The following is a 16,611-nucleotide window of genomic DNA, read 5'->3' on the forward strand; positions in this document are numbered from 1 at the left end:
TCTAATTCAAATCCATTATTAAAAAGCAGATAACATGTGCACTTTCTGAAATGGCTGTGACTTCACTCTTTTGATTTTATGTAATTATAAGAGAATGTTCATATGTATTTACTTTTCGATTGGCACAGCATTTTAAAACTGAGTGTCTTCAGATAAAGTGCGTATTTTCTTTTGGTTCATAAAGAGTATCACTGCTTTATGTGCTGGAACTTTAGAGACTTCCTTGATAATGCGGTCTCAGTGTAGTTTATAGCTGTATTTGGCATGAGATTTTCTGCGTATACCCTGTGTCTGTAGAGAAAAAAATCTATTAGATATTAGGTTGGATTTTGATATTAATAATTTGTAACTAGATCCTGTGCCTTTTCACTACGTTATCTTGTAACTCCTGTCAGTTCTCAAGCAAAACTTTGAACTCGGTATTTTTCCAAACTTTGCAGCTCAAAGTAAATACTTTTCATTTAAACTAATTTCAGTCAACATAATAAAATAGGGAAAACGTCACCCACTTAAAAACAGCTTAAATTGCATGTGCTTTGTCACTGTAAACAAACAAGGTAAACATTGACATAACTTCAAATTATTCTTGGGTTGAAAAAAATCTGCAGTTCAAAATAAAATTCCGCCTTTGGTCAACATTTTGGATGCAATTCAAAGTCTCTCATAAAATAAACATATTTTAAAGAGTGCTTTTGAATTTCACTGTGTAATTTCTAGCCAATAGAAATTACAGTGGTATCTTTAAGGTTTATTATATGTCAGATCAATAGCCATTATACAGGGCTAACAACCTTGGACATGCACCACCTTCCCTCTGCTTAACCCTTACTACTATGACATGAAAAAAAAATAAATTCCTATAGGTGTTCCTTGGGGAAATCCTCTCACAAAGTGAAACTTTCTTGCTTATTTGTTTAATAATAAAGTATTCTTTTCTGATAAGATGGAAAATGAGCTGAAGTTTTGGCAAAGAAAACGAAATTTTCATTAAGGTAATCTTTGTGAGGATTTTTCAGTAAAAGGGGCAATTGTTTTGCATTCTGCAAAACAGCAAATTATTTTGAAGCATGAGCTTAAAATATAAAAACGCCCCATAACAACAGATTGTAAATTTTTTTCTGATGCTTTTAGAAGTGCCTCGATCATTTCTACAATTACAATGTTAAAGTTAAGTATTTGCTATTTTATTTAAACATTTTTGAAAAATGAACATTCTGGGACTTTGCAACATTATTAAGAAAAGCTGTCCATACTTTACCATGTTGTTACATGTGTTTATCTGCTGATTATAAAATGTGTTAAACAGTATTTTAAAAACAAAAAAAAAAATGCAGAGCTGCGCTTTGATTAATTCAGTGAACAAAACATATGCTCTTGGTTCTGTTCTATGAAATTCATATATGATCAATAAAATCTTTTAAAAGAGCAACTTTGGCTTTAAGGCTTGTGCTGCCGACCATGTTTCTCGTCCCAGTTAACTGAGGGCTCATCCTGTTAACTCAGGCAAACAAAACCACGCTTTGGCAATCGCAGTAATGTCCTTTTAATATTTTTTTAATCCTCTCTCTAAAATTTCTTTAGGTTGGAAGCTGTGTATTGTGGCTGTTACCCACTTTGTCCCAAAGATTTGGTTTATCCTGAAATATTTCCAGGTAGCTTCTTTAATGTACTTTCATCTTTGCTGAGATTTAATACATGATTCATGCTAAATTAGAAAGTTTGAAAATAAACTTAGGCAGGAGCAATTGTTTATTTGGCAAGTCAACATGTTAGTGTTAAGGAAATTTTTATGTGTTTTAATACATTAGAGTAAGCTTATATTTACCATCTGTTCTTTTAAGATAACAAAAAAGCAAGTTTTCAAATAGCATTCTTCATTGTTAGCATACACATCCCATAATGATGGATTTTTATAAGCAGGTCAGTGTGGCTGCGATTGCTTACAGATTTTTTTTAATGATATACACAGAGAAAAATCGAGGACTGGAAGTCACACCAAATTATTTAAACAATTGACTAGTTAATAATATGCAACTGTTGTAAGGGTACATACGGCTATAGTACTAGTTCTTTGAAAAAAATTCTCATCACTAAATATATCACATATGCATTGTGTTACATTAGAGTAATGTATTTTAATCACCCAAAGGAGATGTCTAAACAGCACAAGTACACAGTCTTATTTAGCATTAAACATCCTTGCGAGCTGAGGTAACCTTATAAAATCATGCTTAAATAATGTAAAACACGAGGCAGCACAGAGCAATATGCATTTTTAATTAGTAAAGTGACTAATATCGAGTGTGTGCTTTGAGGTTTTTGTTTCATTAAAAATGTATCTGTTTTTCCTGCAGCTGAATATCTGTATTCTACACCTGAACAGCTTTCAAAAAGGCTCCAGAATTTCTGCAAGAGACCAGATATTGTAAGAAAACATCTTTATAAGGTAGATACTGAGTTGAGATTTACGTGGTATAAATGCCATATTGAAGTACAAAGAAAATTCTTTAAAAAAAAAACATTTAATTAACATACTAATGTTTAAAGGCAACATGCTAGGGAGGGATATTAGTTGTTACACTAACAAGGATTAATTAAACTGGATGCCAGTTGTATTAACCTAGGTCTTATGAAATACGTGCACTTAATGCATGGTACATGCTTTTTTTTAATTTATTGTTTTCTAAGATGACTGTCCTTTACATTTAGCCCCAAGAGGCTTATAAAAATGAACCTGGATTAATGTAACTCATTAGTTTAAAAGGAAGTAAAAGGAAAGATTCCACAATTATACTAATGAGGATAAGCCTTTCTTCACATCATAATGAAATCTTCAGGCCTCAAAAATTCAGGTGAATGACATTTGTGAAGTTCGGTGTTCATTTTTTAACTTCTTTGACGATGATTTTCAAGAATCAAATGTTTCCCTCATCCGGTGTAGTAAAATGACATAAAAATCCTCAGTTTGTTTAGAAGGACACTGCCAGTCTCCTCTCTGAATGGCAAAGGCAGCAGGAAAATAGTTTACAGAGCAGCAGCATGCAGTCCCTCCTTCGTTATCTTTGTTTCCCTTTTTTGAATCAAGAATTTTACATTGTTGAAATGACAACACAAAGAGGCCCTGCTAAAAGTCTAAGTAATTGAACTGGGATAAATCTGCTTTACGAGTGTGGAAGGTGGCTCTAGGCCATGAGTAATATACCTTTTTATATTCTTTGACTGTAGCATCTTCATTTTACATAAATTCAGTATAGTTTACAATCTAGCAGTTTTATAATCCAGTATATTTTAATTTTCTTATGTTAATGTATAACCTTCCTACATGAAATACAGTTTGCTGCCTTTTTTCTCCCCTTTCCCTTTTCATGGCCTAAAATACATATTTACATAGTGATACATCACAACAGGACTTTGTTTCTGCAGGAAACAGTTAAACTTCAAGAAAAAGGGAGAGAACCAAAAATGCAATTTAACACCCAATTTCAAGCTCATTATCTTTCATTGTCTATTAACTTGGCAATGGTTCAGAAGGTAGCTCATAATAGTTTAAAATGCTGACTGAACAGTTCCAGGCTTCAGTGTTACTCCTTCAGTCAAGACGATTGTACCATGTACAGGAGAAGGAAACAGCCTTCCAAGGTTTCCATCCAGATTCCCTCATTTTGGAAGTTCAGTAGTAGTCGGGTTTGGAGAAAATGTTAATCAAGTAGTTTTCCACGTGACAGGCTATCAAAATGTGTGGATTAGGAAAACAGAAGAAATAGAATAAGAAGTATTTATGTAAATGGATTCATTTTCTGTATATGACACAGATCTCTTCAGTGAGTTCACCATCAAATTACTAATTTTTTCCCTTTTCTGGTGAATTTTTGGTGAAGTGCTTGTTTTTCAGTTTTATTGAGATATAACTGACGGCACGGTGTCACCTCACCACGTACCTCAAAATAACGTACATTTATTGTTATTACCACCATAAGTTTAATTCTCATCCATCATCTCGTATCGATAAAAAAAAAAAAGAAAGAAAGAAAATGTTTATTTTCTTGTGATGAGAATGGTGAAGGTTTTGTAATGCTATTTCAACCGTTAAAATGTATCCATTTTTAACTTTGCTTCAGGTCAGCCCTCATTATCTGGGTTAGTCTTTGTTTACAAATGTTTAACCATTTCAAAAGTTACAGCGACAAGTTACCTTTGGTTGCAAAGGAAAACAGACCTCTGGTTGAAATAGTTTAATATGATACTCTATAACATAGCTAGACTTCTTTATTTTACAAACAACTTCTGGAAAAACTCAAACATTGTCAGCTCAGTGGTAATGCTGTTAGTATATCATATTGTTCCTCATACAGCTTAAAAGATAACCTATGCCTTACATGTTATGTCAGTAATTACTTATTACATATGTTTTTAGAAGGTATATCCTAAAGAACTCCACCTCCAAGTTTTATAAATTAATATTTCCTTACACGCATTTATAAGAATTTGTATGTGTAATTCTTTTTTTTTCTTATAAACTAATTATACACTTTCAGGGGTGCTCTCATTCATAGGCCTTGATATTATACCTGAATATTAGTCTTAAAATTAATAACTTAGTCCAAGAATTATAGGCAATTGAGCTTTATGATGCATTTGTCAGGAGAAACTGGTAAAAAAAAAATTTTTTTTTTAAAGCCACAGGAAAGGACCACAGAGTTAGTTTGCTTATTGCAATAGGATTTAGAGACAAACCAGAAAAAGGATGCCTTCTAAAACTTTACAACCAAGATATAAAAAGCTATGATATCTTTTCACCCTATGCTTTATTAAATACACATTTTCAGGTAACATTTGCCTTCACTAAATACAAGAGAACCATTCCCCCCAAGGCAGTATTTTCCTTACTTTTCTTATGCAATGGAAGAGTCTTTTGTGTGCACTGTTAACGAGATTGTTGGGGTTTTTTTTAGACTTATTCCATTGGACAGTGCTGTTTTGCTTTTATAAAACATATGCTTCTAAGATCTAAAAGGATAGAATGTCACTGAATTCTTTAATTTGCTCCTTTTACATTTTTACACCTTACTCTCTTTTTTTGTCAAAAGTTTACATTTTAAAATCATCTCAACTGCTTTTCACATAGGGTTCACTTTAGGATAGGATTTTTCATATGGATTCACACTTAGAAATTTAATGACTAGAATAAGGCTACTAACACTTGGCTTTCTTCTCACATGAGACATTATACTTTCAATATGAGTGAGAGTTTGGGGGCTATAACTTGAAGCAGGATTTGAAACAGAATGCTAGTAACTGAAAAGCAGAAACAGAATTGGATACTTTTTTTTTCTTAAAGTGACTTTCTACTATAGAACACTGTGCCCGTGACTTCTCACCTGAAATGGTTTCAGATTTGAAATGTTTAAATCCCTCACATGCATGCAAGTATGTTCTCCCTCCCTCTCTCCCTTTCTCTTATACACACACACACACACACACACACACACACACACACACTTAAGATCTTTCTTAAGAGAAATACAACGCCTGCAGAAATTAAATGGTTCTTAACCATTTTAAAAATCTAAAACTATTTTAATAATTTAAAAAATCAAAACCATTTCTTTAAGAAGTTTACATCTAAGTCACTGACTGCAGCTTTCTCAGACTTTCAGAACACTTCCTTTTCTGAGTAGGTCAGACACATTGGCCACATACTTGTCACACAGATTAAAAATAGGTTTCATTTCATCCACGATGGGGAGCTTTTTATGACTCCCAAACCTAACTTGAACACAAGATTCTAGAAGCAATCACAAAATAATTAGCCAAGGATTGACTTCTTAACACTAACAATAGTTTTTTTCTTTTCCAACCCCAGTAAGCCTAATACCATGAAGTTGTAGTTTTGCCTCCTTTTTACTATGTGAATTTATTTACTGAAAATTTCCAACAACCTTTTGAGATCAGATCCTTATGTTTCTACAGACTTCTCATCATTATATTTTAAAATGCTTTAGAGAAAAAATTTTGGACATTACATTGTTATAAGTACTGAAAAGATCGCAGGGCACAAACAGGGCACTTGTGAAAAGTTGATACCGCCCAGACTGCCTGGATAGCTTTCATTTCCATCCTATTTCTCATTTATTTTTATTTACACATTGAGCAATATTCTGTGTGGAAAAAAAGAGATGCGTCCTTCTTGTGCTTTCTGAGAGTGACCTGTAGTTTCTTAGGATTGTTCAAATGACAGCTGCTGATTTTTATCCTGTTCTCCTCTTCAAGTTCTTCAACATTCTCGGAACCTTTCTAACCTGCTCCTAAATAAAGGAGAGAAGAATTTTCAGATTTCTGCCTTAAAGTGCCTCCAAACAATGATTAGGCTCACAGTTCACATTTAGTGCCCAGAAAAGCGGTTTGTGGTTGTCTTGATTCTGTCAGGCTCTGTCTACCCGAACCAAGGCCAGGCCACTGTTAAGTTTCCGTCAAGGGACTGGTCACTTTATAGTCCCCTTTTAATCTGAGTTTGTACTCTAGATGTTGATAAGATGTTGCTCACTTCTATTAACACTCCCAAGTTATTACTTTTTTCTTTAAAAAAGAAGACTTAAAAGCTTGTGACATTTTTAGAACTTCTAAAAATCTCTTAACTGCAGGAGCAGAGCACAGTTTGAGGCAACTTCCCAATCTCTCTCCCTCCCTCTCCCCCTCCTCCCTAGTCATCTCCCTCTCTCCTTCTTCACTTCCTTCCTTGATTTCCTTTGGCTTGGTTTTCCTTTGGTTTGTCTAAGTAAAATAAAAGCAAAAACCTTTAGCACAATAGATACACTTTGGATGATCAAGAACAGTAAGAAGTTTTGGCGTCTTGTTCTCCTCTGCTACTCATTTGCAGCCTGGCTCTAGGTGAACTTCTTAGCCTCTCTCTATGATTCATCTGTAAACTTAGAAGAATATTTCCTCCCTCAATCCTTAATAGCATTTACCCCCTCCGAGGTACTGCTATAATGAAATAATGAACATAAACCTGTTTGTAAAACTCAAAGTGCTTTATACATTTCACGTAGTGGTAGTGGCATTTCTCTTGTGCTTAACCACTTAAAAGTAAAATTCACATTAGCAAAAACATGGGTTAAGGGTGTTGTGTATCTTGTGTTTATAAAAGTTAAAAGTTGGATGATAAACTTTGAACAGCCGTCATCCCTAACATAAACCAGGAAATATGTGTGCAGTGGAATGTACCCATTTGTGAAAAATCGGGAGCTTTCCCCTACGGCTGAAAATACAGTTCCACTTTAAACCTATCAGAAACTGGGATTTCCTGAGTTGATGAAACTGGAGAACCATTTACTAGGTGGTTTTTTGAAATCTAATTGACGTAAGTTATGCAAATTTGCAGTATGAATTTTGAACATCCTTTCGTCTTTCGGTCGTTAATGCTTCTTCCTTGCTCTCTCTTCTCTCCCTCCCCCTCGCAGGGTGAAATGACTCCTTTTTCTTGGGCAGCCCTACGTGGTAAATTCAGGTCTCTGCTTACAACAGAACCTAGGGAAGATTTGTGACAGATGGGGCTAAGTCACAAACTTGCAGCCTAAGGCAGAATCTGTAGAACTTTCCAGAGTGTGCCCATATTTACCTGATCAGAGAGAAAAGAAAATCTGCAGAGGAAGCTGAGCCTGGCTGCTTGTCATAGCTGACACAGAGCCATCTGCCACAAACCTGTGGCGGCTTCAGATCTCCCATCCCTGCCACCACCCCAACTCAAATTAAATACAGATTCCTAGAGACGTTATGATGGTTACACATGTCCTCGGCATCACATGGAGGAGACTGTTCAAAAAAAATATGTGGCCTGTTGTATAACCGCACTCATGTATCCCATATGTGGTGCCACATTGAATTTCCGGTTGAATCCGTTTTTATCCTTTGTACTGGATGACATGGTGCCTGAATTCTTTCTTTTTGCCGACACGATGGCAGCCAAACTGCAGCTTCAAAAGCTCGCACTTGGCTGTGTTTCTACCTAGGTTGCCAGGTTATCATCGGAGCCTTCTTGTGTCCTCAAAGGGCCACAGGGTCTGAACAGAGCATCCGAATGCCACCGGACTAATTGGGCGGCCATTTCAGAATTGTTTGTGGGCAAAGGGCTGCTTTAGCACTTTTGTTTTAGCAAATTAACGACTCTCTGGCACAGGGGCTTTTAAGTGAAGGTATTAATAAGGGGTCTGGCAGGTATTCCCATGATCCGCAGAGTTACATTTGCATTTAATTTATTTTAAAGTTGCGAGATAAACAGCTGTAATTTGGACAAACATGGGAAATACACTAAGTGGAGCCATCTTGCCCATAAAATGAACACTGAGATCCTCGTTTCATTTTTTTTCCCCCGGAGTAAAAATAGAGAAATCAAAATACTTCTACTAAAAACAGTAATTTTGATATAAATATTCCTCAAAAATATTTGCATCCAGCTACAAATACGATCTTTTCAAGATAAATCACTTATGATTCCAATAGCCAAGCTGCTGTATTTGTTGATATAAAGATGTTTTGAACGGCTAGATTGTAAAATAAATTTTTAATAAAGTGCCTACTGCAATTTTTAATTAGCATATCTCATTTATGTGTAAGAGTGTACATCTATCTGTGTGTTTCTCACTGAACACTTTTCTTGTGTCAGCGACAACGAATACAATTGTTTCTTTTCCGGACGTACAAGGATCTGTTTTGCAAATGTTTGTAAGATATTATGACATTTCCAAGATTTTCTTTGCATTCTGGAAAGCAGGAGGTAAACATTTGTAGTCATTAAGGTAAAGTCTGTTGATAAACCATCTTCTGCTTACTGACAGGTAAATTGTAACTTTCCTAGCTTTTGAAACAAGTAACTTTTAGACAGGACAGAGTCCGGAACAGGCAGGGAGAGGCGGGTAGACAGGGGCCACGTGTGGCTTTCTGGCTTCTAAAAGGATTGAATGGTCTCGCAGGCATCCGTGATAGAGCAGGCAGTGATTCCGAAGTCCAGTAGGGCCATCTGACAGGTAGCAAAATCGTCAGCAGGAAACAGATCAAGGTCTGGGAGCCAGAAAGAGCCCTCAGGATAGAGGGGATCTTGCAGATCAAAGAAAGCAGGAATTCAGGATCCCTGAGGCCTGAGAATTTAAAAGCAGGAAGAGTAAGAAGCAGAAACAACCTCTGTCTTTGCACAGAGTCCTCTCCCAAACCAACGTGAGACCCTTCAGGCATGCCAGGACATCACTGCCCTCGCTTCAAGTCCTATCACTTGCAGGAAAGTCAGTGAACAAATTACGCCCTCACCCATCAAACCAAGGGCTGAGGGATTATTTCTGAAGTCCCCTTTGGTCTGAGATGGGGGACCTCAGAATCTACTACGGGTGCTCCTTTCAGTGCAAACATTAGAATGTCAATATGCCTAGGATGTTCTTAGACCCTTCTGGGCAGGGTTTATTATCTAAGGAGATGGGACTACACCAGTAAATTGGCTTCAATGAGAAGGATGTCTTCTAGAAATAATAGTATAATCTCACGGCCAAGAAACAGTGTTGAGTTTACTGTGTATTACTGTCCTGGAAATAACGGGCTCCCATCTCAGCGTACACATAGTTGAAAGTTACCTGTGTATAGAAGGGGTTTTCCCCCCTATTCCCATAAACTCAAATCAGATTTTGTCTTTAGCCATGCCCAGAATTCCTTCTAGAATAAAAATGTACATTAGGCTGTCACTTCTTAGAACTATGCTGTCAGACTTGGTCTTAGTACAAATAAGCAATAAAAAGTTTTATAAATGTGTAATTCTTAACAATTGAAAAAGTGAAGTGTGTATGTTTTGTGTGCTTCTCAAACCCACGGTATGGTGGGATAGAGTGTTATTGAGTAAATTAACCCATATTTCATTGAAATTAAAGGATAATTGAGAATATGAGTTGGCTTATTTTTTAATATTTATTTCTGAGAGAGAGAGAGAGAGAGAGACAAAGATAGAGCATGGAGGCAGGGGGCACAGAGAGAGAGGGAGACCGAGAATCCGAAGCAGGGCTCAAACCCACAAAACCCTGAGATCATGACCTGAGGCCAGAGTTGCATGCCTAACCGACTGAGCCACCCAGGCACCCCTGGGTTGACTTTTTAATTCCTGTTTCCCTTATTTTGAGTAAAGAGATTGAACACTCCCATTATTTCTTATTTTGAGTATGGTTGTTGAAAATTTTGAGCTTCCTTTTTTTAAACATTCAATTCTGTTATTCTTTTAAAATAAATCATTTGCCCAATTTCAATTTTAAGTATCTTTAAAAGTCTGCTCATTATCGAGACCTTGATACAGCATCCAGGGTATACTTGCCCTGAACTTACCTCATCTGTGTTTTTGGTTAGGTATTTCTGTAATAAATAGCATGGCACCTGGTTCTTAACCTATTAATTTATACCATGTTGGTCAGGAATAGGTCAAAAGACCTTTCTCAAAAAGCTTGCGGTTTAATAAGCATCCTTCCGATATGGCTAGGTTTAAGTCCCCTGCTCCGGCTCTCAGATCTTCAGATGCACCACATAAAGATGGCAGCAGAATCGGTAAGTTGATGGAAACTCACAGCCACACAGGGCTGCACAGATTCATTTCAACACCTTGAAATGCATCTGGAAGCAAAGATTTCATTTTATGTTGAAGGTGTTAATTATATTTGATATTTTTAAAAGTAAAATCTGTTTTTGAGAAAGCATCTGCTACCCAGAAATATTATGAGCCACAATAAAATTTTCAGTTAAGTCTCAGGATACTTTCTGTGGGTAATAGAATCAATTTTCAAATGAGAGTCCATGCTGTCTTTTAATGTCGACATAGTCTGCGGGTTTTACTCTCTTGCTGACCATGGGCAAGTATTGCCCTATATGCCTTTCTCTTTCGGTGAAAAATTAGGTGGTATTTATTATCAGATTTTATATTTAACAATAAGAGAGTATAAATCACTGACATGAGCAGGTTTCATTTTAAAATTTGAATTGAGAAATAGGACAACTAATGCTTTTTTTTTTCTAAGTTACTTATTTATTTTGTGGGAGAGAGACAGAGAGCAAGTAGGGCAGGGCAGGGAGAGGGAGAATTCTAATGAAGCTATGTGCCGTCATCACAGACCCCATCGGGGGGCTTGAACTCACAAACCGTGAGACCATGACCTGAGCCTAGACCAAGAGACGGATGCTTAACCAACTGAGCCACTCAGATGCCCCTAGGAGACTAATGCTTCTATGATGCATCCTCGCATCAAAATGTAGCTGGAAAAGTTTAAAAACATGCCTAAAATTCTACATGCTGCTGAAAGCTATATTCATTTGTGATTAAAGTAGAACAACAACAATAAACCATGGGATTTATACCAAATGTACAATAATTTTTAAGTCAGAGGAGTGATGGTCAACAGCACAGACATGTAACTGGGGGAGTAACGTTTACTCTATGTTTTAGTGGCTTATTTCTGAAGCTGGCTCATTGTATCCAAAGGCTATTGTTACTCTGTATGACTTTTTACGCCTTAAATGTTACTGCTGGATGTGCCTTCTGATAGGAGCTGTAACTACTTTGGTTACTTTTGCTACTATGCCTTCCCTAACACTTCTTGACTTTAAGTTATTGATCCAGTCAGATAACCATTTCCCTTCAAAGAGTGGAAGAAACCCTCCTGCCAATTTTGCATAAGAAGATGTCCCTCCGCTTACCAGGAGCCAAGGACTTACCCTTGATACTAAAACAAATCATACTTTTTGAAAAGGGCTGACTTGACTGTCTATGGGTCTCTTTTTCCTGGAGCTGCTGGTCACCATTTCTCATTAATTCCTGTAACATTACAAACTCAAGATGGCAAACCATAGTTCTAGAGATTCCCTGTTGAAAGGTAATGAGAGGAAGAAAAAAGGATGGTGTTACATGAGCCAGTCTTCACATGTTGGAAAATTCAGAGCTGTGGGGTAGAGCACGGAGCTGTCTGAGCTCCTAGCCACACGACCTGTTCTCTTTCCTCTTGAAGACAAGATGAATTGTGGGCTCGGTCCTTCATTGCGACCCACGGGAGGGAGTGCTCCCTCGTGTCTTGGAAACCCCTCGCTGTGCATGAGGTGTGTGTGACTCCAGGAACCAGGAGCCTCTCTCACCCGACACCCCATTTTCCTACCAGGGAATGTGGGGTCAGTGACTGCAGGGATCCTCCCATTATCTTGATTCTGAGTGATGCCTTCTTCTCTCTTGCAACTCTATGGTTATGAGTTTCAGCCCCAAGACAGGTTCATAATTATTCTCAGAAACGAATATAAGGAACTGCTGCTTCTTGGGAGGTAATCTAAGATGCTTATGTTACTCTCCTAACAGTTACTGCATTTTTCGATAGCTGACGTAGGACGGCATGCTAGAAGGGACTTCTGGAAACACTTGAGGTATACCTTTGTCTAAGAATTTGAAGTCTTTTATACTTGACAATTTAAGGTTTCCATGATCACCTCACAAGTGAGAAAATCAAGGGGTCATATAAAGGCATATTTAGGAGCCAGACTATGCTGTAGAAACAGACTTTTTTATAAGCCTTCCCGTGCATGGGACAGTGTCCTTGTCACCTGTGTGTCTTTCAGGAGGCACCAAAGTCAGCGCACATGACTGTTAGACCCCTAGGCAAGAGGGTGCAGAGGGTAGCAGGGGGCTGCGTTGTGGCCTACGTTGTTGGTCTCGAAAGAGGCATGAGAGACCATGCAGTGAAGCCAATGTTGTGTCTTTATTGTGCCTGTAGGGAGGCATTCAGCCTTCACATAGGCCACATAGGCCTACCACGCCCTGTGGTCTTTACACTTGGCTTTATTTCCTGGCCCTCCTGGTAAGCATATGCTTTTGAAACCTGTGGGGAAACTGAGGGCCTAAAGAGAAACCAAGTTGCCGTGGGTCCCATGGTGGTAGAGGCAGGTCTAGAAACAGCTTCTTGCAGAAGGCCATGGTCAATTCAACTGGTCAAGACCACCATCCCTTAACGGAGGGGATGGGCACACCTCTCTCTCTATCCTCCTCCCTTCGTTCCTCCTCCTGCTACTCCTCCTGGCAGAAGGACCATAGATCTATAACTTGCCAGTATCTTTCCGTAGATGTATTTCATGGTACTCATGGCCGCATTTGTATTCAAAGTGACCACAGGGAGAGAAATGTATAAGAATTGATTCCTGGTACTAAAATTTCAGACTCTCTGGCACCTGCAGAACTTCTGGACAGCTGAGCCTTCTCTATTGCCTTTCACCTCATACCATGGTGAAGCTGCTCATCCCCATAGATGGGCAGCCAGCCCTTTATCCAGAGGCAGCCCCCATGATCTCACCTGGTGTGCCGAGGGCCTGGGACAGAGGGAGCAGGTGGCACTGGGGGCAGCAGCACCTTTAATTGTGCAGCATCGGGATTGCTTCCTCTCATCCCAAATAGATAACCCAGAAATTACATCCTGAAATTTATTTCCCCAGAAAGAAAAGGAAGGGGAGGGATAACTTAAAAAGAAGATACTTCTAATATGGTATTAGACTGTAATTCATAGGGAAATTTATGCCTGAGATATGAATTTCTGAAAATAGGGTTTTTTTTAAAGAGAAACACTGACACATCCTTAATTATAGAGTAATAAATACCAATGGTATATTATCTTCTGATATTTCCTTACACGGATATCAAAGCATGCAGCTGTTTTTGAAAACTGATAATCAAGTACAATATAAGTATATTACATCTTGTACTTACAACACACCCTTCAACTAAGCAACCTCGTGGAGCACTTCACAGTGAGAACCAAAGCTGCTCGTAGCAGAAGCCTAACTGAACAAATTAGCCTCGAATTGTAACTTAAGAATCGTAGTCAAACCGAAATGCTTGTCCTTGCCAGGAAAGGCATTCCAAAGGCAAAGAGCATGCCAAGTAAAAAGCCTTTGCTTCAGGATTATGGAGGCGGTTCTCAAAAGCCAGCATAACTTAATGATCAATCAGAAAAATATAGAGCAGTAACTACACAACAAGAAGGATACATAAAAATTGTACAAAGCATTAACAGCGAATGGGGAGGTAGAGTGGGATTTTAACAGAAAGTATTAACGCTCCTAGAAAGCTCTATTTATTGCTTTTCATCCAGGCAGCAAAAAGAAAGACCAACATGGTCAAAGAAAAGTACGTGGACAAATGTGGGGGGTAGGAAAGGAAATGAAGGTCAAACAAGGCCAATATGATTCAGAATGAAAGGGAGGGAGGAAAGTATAAGGAGCCAGCTGCAATTACTAAATGTTACATTAGGAAGAGCTGAAATTGAGAGGGGGAGGTCTGGGTATTTTACTAAGTGGATTAATGTCCTCTTCTTTGGGTGTCTGAAGTTGCAGATTTTAATTTACTTGGTGCAGGGTTTTATTGTGAAATTCTTAATGGGGTGGAGGGGTAAGTAGGGACAATTATAAACAGAAAGTAGAAAGGGGAACATATAATACTTTTAAATTTTTAACTAAAATAAACAGGGTTTGAAGCTATGGACAAAGGTAGTCAACGAAATATTTAGTTTATTATAACAGAACTTAAAGGAGAATTAGAGGTACATACAAAAAAACAAAACAAAAAGAAAAGACAAAAACACCCACAGAGATGTGTCAAGCCAAGGATTTTGAGTGACTTGGAGGCTAGTTTATTGCGGCTCTCCTTTCTCCACCCATTTAAAAAAATAAATCATAACTCTGGCACGTAGAGGCCGCGTCATGAACATCATTTATTAATATAAACTTAATCCTGTGCTGTCCTTTGGTGGGTGGTAAAAACATGAACTAACAACAAGTGGCCTAAAACAGGATGATTCTCTCAAATACTGGGAAGCCATAAGGAAAGAGAAACTCCTAATATGCTCTTTCACCTTATTTATTTTACTGAAGGATAAAGTCAAAAAGTGGGCAGGGCAGAGCCAAATCAAAGGACCAGATGCTTGAAGATTTTTAAAGTTTTCCTAAATATGTACCAGAAGAGGAGATGGGCTTGGAACCTAGGGTGATGTATATCAATTTACTTACTGCTAATCGACTACCCCTTCTGGGGGAGGTGAGGAAGAAGGTGTCTGTCTTCTACAACCGAAGAGACTAAGGTAGAAACTTAATCACGTTCATATACCCTGAGCAGAACTGTGCTGGCAGGGGACTGGAACCAGCTCACCAAGGTACTGGGTTCAAGTGTGTGCCTGACCAGTAACATTAGGAATCCTTTAAGTTAAAAATATGGATCAGGCGATATTTAAGAATTACTGATTCACAACTATTAATCTTGAGTGCAAATTGCAGTATTCTGGGCGTGGGCAAATCACTGAACCGGAACCACATGAAAAGGCACTTTTTATAAAATGCTGTGGGGAAAATGACATTGGTGAAAAATACAAATGAAAAATGGAAAAATATCTACAAAGGGGAAGAGCTGTCCAATGACTGAGCAAGGTGGCCTTGTGGGCTTCAACCTGGTGCATCAATTCTATCGGTCAATAGATAACTAACAAAGAGGTGAAGCGTTCTATCTCTGAAACTGACCTAGCAACAAGAGGAAGAAAGCGCAGAAGCCTACCTCGCAGGGTGTTCAGGGTGACCCTCAAAGGTCCTCTAACTCTAGAGTTAAAAATGAGGGCGCAGAACTAGAGGTCTGTAATGCGCTGGGAGTGGGCTTTGGATGCTGAGCACTCCTTCATCTGTGGAGAATTCAGGATACTGTGGAGGTGAACCGATGTCTTAAATCCCAGGGACAGGGTGTTTTGCGATCCCAGTTAAGAGGAAAGCCATGAGAGCACACCTTTGTCCTTTTTCCTCCTGAGCTGCAGAGCCAGGGTGGGGAACTTGTGCTCTCGGGTGCTTGCTGCTATGTTCCCTGGCTTTCAGTCGGCTTGGCTTTTTCCCTGGATTTCTAATGCTGTGATAGCAGGCCAGGAAAAAAAAAAAGGAATCCACAAAACTGAAAAACAAATTGCGTGTGTGCGTGTGTGTGTGTGTGTGTGTGTGTGTGTGTGTGTGTGGCTGTGTGCGCGCGCGCGCGCGCCCGCGCGGTAGGATTTCACTGAAGAGAATGAATTGCAACACTCTAAGCACCAAATTTTAAAACTTAAAAAGTATGCGTAATGGAGTTTTGAAGAAGCGAACTGTGCTCGAGCGGAGTATTTATAGTCCCTTTTCTGCGCGAGGCTCCCCAGACCTCTGGGCGCGTCAGCAAACTGTCCTCCTACTGGCCGTGCAGCTGCGCTTCGGCCCCAGGCACCACCTACCCGGAGTCACTACCTAATGCATCTTACATTTGCACAGATAACGAAGGGGGGGGACGAGAAGGGGCCGTTGTCCCCCTCAGCGTTCGGTGTTTCCTTTTGTCGCGGCCGTCAGCTGACACATGGAAAATGTGGCGTACGGTTTTGCTTGCCTTTAATCTGTAATTAAGGATTCCTTGCCTGGGGCTTGCTACTACCTCTTTCCGCCTTCCCGCCCTGCCTCGCGGGTCTTCCGCTCCGGTCGGGTCTGGCCCCGCGCCGCGGGCAGGGGCTCGAGGTCGCCCGGCTGGGCCGCGGGGCAGCGCGGAAGCGGCGGGACGCGGGGGCTCCGGCCCGG

The 16,611-nt window shown here is 39.1% G+C and overlaps 1 protein-coding gene across 2 annotated transcripts in view; it reads left to right on the forward strand.

Moving 5' to 3' along the window:
• The window catches only part of GTDC1 (glycosyltransferase like domain containing 1), a 303,609-nt gene that overhangs the window by 278,926 nt on the left and 8,072 nt on the right, over window positions 1-16,611 (forward strand). Inside the window, exons 9-11 of one of the 2 annotated variants that reach the window (XM_029934634.1) lie at window positions 1,582-1,652; window positions 2,355-2,446; window positions 7,461-9,920. In XM_029934634.1, the coding sequence (XP_029790494.1) occupies window positions 1,582-1,652; window positions 2,355-2,446; window positions 7,461-7,544 (247 nt within the window). In that variant the 3' untranslated portion in view covers window positions 7,545-9,920. Of the gene's footprint in view, window positions 1-1,581; window positions 1,653-2,354; window positions 2,447-7,460; window positions 9,921-16,611 lie in introns of those variants that run through there. The other variant, XM_029934635.1, reaches the window with a different exon arrangement.

The sequence above is a fragment of the Suricata suricatta genome, chromosome 3 (assembly GCF_006229205.1).
Source record: "Suricata suricatta isolate VVHF042 chromosome 3, meerkat_22Aug2017_6uvM2_HiC, whole genome shotgun sequence".
Classification (NCBI taxonomy): Eukaryota; Metazoa; Chordata; class Mammalia; order Carnivora; family Herpestidae; genus Suricata; species Suricata suricatta.